The 4,015-nt window shown below is 36.8% G+C and overlaps 1 protein-coding gene across 1 annotated transcript; it reads left to right on the top strand.

Annotated features, from left to right (window-relative positions):
• Nucleotides 1-254: 254 nt before the first annotated feature.
• On the top strand, nt 255-2,792 carry LOC107893165 (pentatricopeptide repeat-containing protein At5g15010, mitochondrial). The gene is made up of 2 exons (XM_016818094.2): nt 255-589; nt 685-2,792. Exon 2 carries the CDS (start codon nt 687-689, stop codon nt 2,478-2,480), a length of 1,794 nt encoding a protein of 597 aa, XP_016673583.2. The 5' UTR covers nt 255-589; nt 685-686; the 3' UTR covers nt 2,481-2,792.
• The last annotated feature ends 1,223 nt before the right edge of the window (nt 2,793-4,015 follow it).

Genomic DNA, 4,015 nt, shown 5'->3' with positions numbered 1-4,015 from the left:
GATGTAGGATCACTCGTCCTAGCAAGGTAATTGACTCCCATTGCAGTGCCTTTGCAATGTTATGTCCCAACCCCAATATGATTTAATCTCATTTCATCATTATAGTTACATTTAAATTCAAATATATATTTCACTATTTTTTATATCACCAAAATCAATCTCAAGTCCAAACTGTTAGTAAAAAATTTGGCCCAATTTGACAAAAAATAAGGGATTCGGTAAAATAAATAAATTTCCATAAAAAAATATGCATACTTGGTGGAGAAAGGTTATCATGTGGGCAAAATAGTGCATAGAGATAAATAATAAAGCGTGATCAATTGTCTTTCAGAAAAGAGGCTCGAACTGCTTGGGCGATGGGAAAATTTATAAAGCGTGATCAATTCAGTACCATTTTGATTGATTGTTTTAATCGACGTGCGGTAATCAGAGGCGCGAACTGCTTGGGAGATGGGAAAATTATCTGTCCCGAGTCCTCGCATGAGAATTTGTAAAAGCACCGAAAGCAGAGAGGAAAGTAGCGGACTTACAAGAAACAAAGAAGCTTGATTCAAAGTTATTTCACTCCCAGAGTCAAATCGTTGAGACAGTAAGTAGAAAGATATTGCTCTCCTCTTATAATTTATTGCTCAACACTTTTCTACTTATTCTGTCATTTTCTCGAACACTTCCTGTACAATCTAGGGATGTGGGGAATCAGGTTTACAAGATCAAAGCTTTATGCTTTTTCATTTTTCGCAAGTGCCCATTTGAAAGAAATGCATTTAATACCAACCCAATATCGAAATCCCATCTTTGAAACAGTTGTAACAACAACAAAATCAATAGCTACCACCAAGCGTTTGAATTTATGCTTCTCATTTCAATTATCTTCTTTTGGTACTTCGAATACTGATTTCCCAAGAGAACCAAAGGTTGAAAATTTTGATGAAAATAGTGATAATGATAATGATGGTGGAGAAGATAGTGATGATTTTGAGGGCAATAAGAGATTGAGTTTAAGCGATGGTGTTATTGAGTACGTAAAGGAAATTATGTACATAATCCGTGTAACTGGCAGGAATTATCTTGAATTGAAGATTAAGCTTGAACAATGTGGTGTAAGGGTTTCCTCTGAGATGGTGGTGGAGGTGCTTTCTCGGGTTCGACATGATTGGGAAGTGGGTTATACATTCTTTTTATGGGCTGGGAAACGACCTGATTATGCTCCTTCATTGCGTGAATATCATTCAATGATTTCTATTCTAGCAAAGATGAGGAAGTTTGATACCGCGTGGGCGTTGATTGATGAAATGAGAGGAGGACGAGCAGGCCCTTGTCTTGTGACTCCACAGACTCTATTGATCATGATAAGGCGTTACTGTGCTATGCATGATGTGGGGAGGGCTATAAATACATTCTACGCGTATAAAAAGTTTAAGTTTGATGTGGGAATTGAGGAGTTCCATAGTCTGTTATCTGCCCTTTGTCGATACAAAAATGTGCAGGATGCTGAGCATCTGATGTTTTGTAACAAGGGTGTCTTCCCACTTAATACCAAAAGTTTTAATATTATACTGAATGGCTGGTGTAATGCCATCCGTAGTCCACGTGAAGCAGAAAGGGTTTGGAGGGAAATGAGCAAGAGAGGTGTTAGCCATGATGTTGTGTCATATGCTAGTATCATGTCCTGCTACTCAAAGGGTTCTAATCTTAACAAGGTACTTAAGCTTTTCAGCCAAATGAAATCAATGAGGATTGAACCAGATAGGAAGGTTTACAATGCAGTGATCCATGCTCTTGCAAAGGCTAGGCATGTAAAAGAGGTCATCAATCTTCTCAAAGTTATGGAAGAGAATGGTATTGGTCCAAATGTTGTTACTTATAATTCACTCATAAAGCCTCTATGTAAAGCACGGAAGGTAGATGAGGCTAGACAGTTATTTGATGAAATGTTGCAGAAGGGCCTCTCTCCTACAACTCAGACCTACCATGCTTTCTTTCGTATTCTAAGAAACGGGGAAGATGCGTTTGAGCTCTTGAAGAAAATGAGAAAGTTGGGCTGTCAACCAACCAATGATACCTATATCATGCTGATAAGAAAGTTTAGTCGATGGTGCCAATTTGATAATGTCTTCAAGTTGTGGAATGAGATGATTGAAAAGGGGGTTGGCACTGACCGTAGTTCATATATTGTATTGATTCATGGGTTGTTTTTAAATGGAAGGTTGGATGATGCATACAAATATTACATGGAGATGAAAGAAAAGCAGTTTTTGCCGGAACCAAAGATAGATCAGATGCTTCAGGATTGGGTTTCTGGTAAGCAATATGCTGATCGAGTAATGGCTGATCTGAAGAATAATCAATTGCTAGATAAAAAGTTGAACAACCAGATCAGAGTTCAATCGAAAAAACATGATCAGGAGAAAGATTTTCTCAAGCAACCTGAAACCAGAAGAGTTGTCAGAGAAAGAGGTTTTTCTTTTCAGGAGCAATAGGTTTGCATGGTACCATAAAATGCCACAATATCTACTCTGCATATGGGACTATAGGCTTCAACACTGAGATTACCTTGGATTCTATCCAGTGCATGGGATTCTCCATCAGCAACAACAATGCCGGATGCCTTATTCCCTTGCAACTATTTGATAATACTGTCTAATATTGTGGTTGAGAATATTCTTTTTGAATACTGAATATCCGATTCGAAAAATGCATTGATTTCATATTAATTGGGTGTTACACGATGAATGTCATCTATACATCTGTATGAAATGCAAATGGCATCCTTTTATGGATGGTAAGATGTTATTGTGCTGCTCCTCAAAACTGTTTTTGGATCCAAAATCTTACTTGGCCTAATATGAACTATGCTTTTTTGTGTATCTAACATGGAACTGTGTGGCTACTTAGTCTAATGGGCATAGAGTAAGGAGGCTAGCACAACTGTTGCTTCAGTAAAAAGATTAAATGGATATTGTTGCCTAGACATCTATAGCTATACTTTTGCAGCATTTTAGGCACGAGAACCAAGTATCTCGATTGTTTACAGTTCCTTTGCTGTGAGCTCATCTCTGTTATGCTGGTTACACTGCTCCTAGTAGTACAATTTCTGTAAGACATTATTGGCACTAATTCACATATTTTATGCTTGAGGGTGTAACGTGAGACCAGCAATAAAACCTTGTTTTCTCTGTCATTTTGTTTGCCCTTGAAAGAAAGGTCTCAGTGCTCCAGAAAGCATTGGAGATGAGGAAATTAGAGTTCCTTAGAAAGCCAACACAGCATATAATTAAAGATTTCATAACTTTCAACTTGGAATTATGAATCATTCTGAATAATCTCCAGAACTCATGAAGTCTGTATTCTCCCATGCTTTTTCATGTCTCCTATACTATGAATCAGATTGCTTTTATTCCCTCAACTACTCACTGCATTGAAGAAAAAGTGAAAATGATTAAACCCAACATCCTTTAGCTCATTTGCATTCCTACTTGTAAGTAGTTGGTTTAATGAAGAGTTATTGAGATTGTTTAATTAAATTATATTTGTTCTTATGTATGCTTTCATGCATGTATAGATGTATGGATTTACATAATGATATGGTAGCTGTAATGCATAATCTCACACCATTGACTGGATTATTTTCACTCAACTGTAACTCGGCCTCTTTTATATTGCCAATTCATTTTCATCCATTCATACTTTTGTTCTGTGTTGACTGTAATAGAGCCTCTTTCATATTGCCAATTTATTCTTATCTAGTAATACTTCTGGTCTATGTTGCTCTGACTCTTCATCGTTTTTGAGGTACCCATGTTTGAAATTTGTTTCTGATTTGGACATGGGTAGGGGGTAATGACTAAATACCTGTAAAGATTTAGGTGAAGAACATACCTGTATCCAAGACTCATGTTTATTTTTGAGCTACATAGCTTGTCTTTTTGTTCCTTCAGGATCTCAAAAATCTTAATTTACCCACTTGCATTTTGTAAGTGTGTTGTTTATTGACTATAAGCATTCTTATACTATT

The sequence above is a fragment of the Gossypium hirsutum genome, chromosome A13 (assembly GCF_007990345.1).
Source record: "Gossypium hirsutum isolate 1008001.06 chromosome A13, Gossypium_hirsutum_v2.1, whole genome shotgun sequence".
Classification (NCBI taxonomy): domain Eukaryota; kingdom Viridiplantae; phylum Streptophyta; class Magnoliopsida; order Malvales; family Malvaceae; genus Gossypium; species Gossypium hirsutum.
Note: the sequence above shows the minus strand (reverse complement) of the source record. Positions and strands in the feature narration are given on the sequence as shown.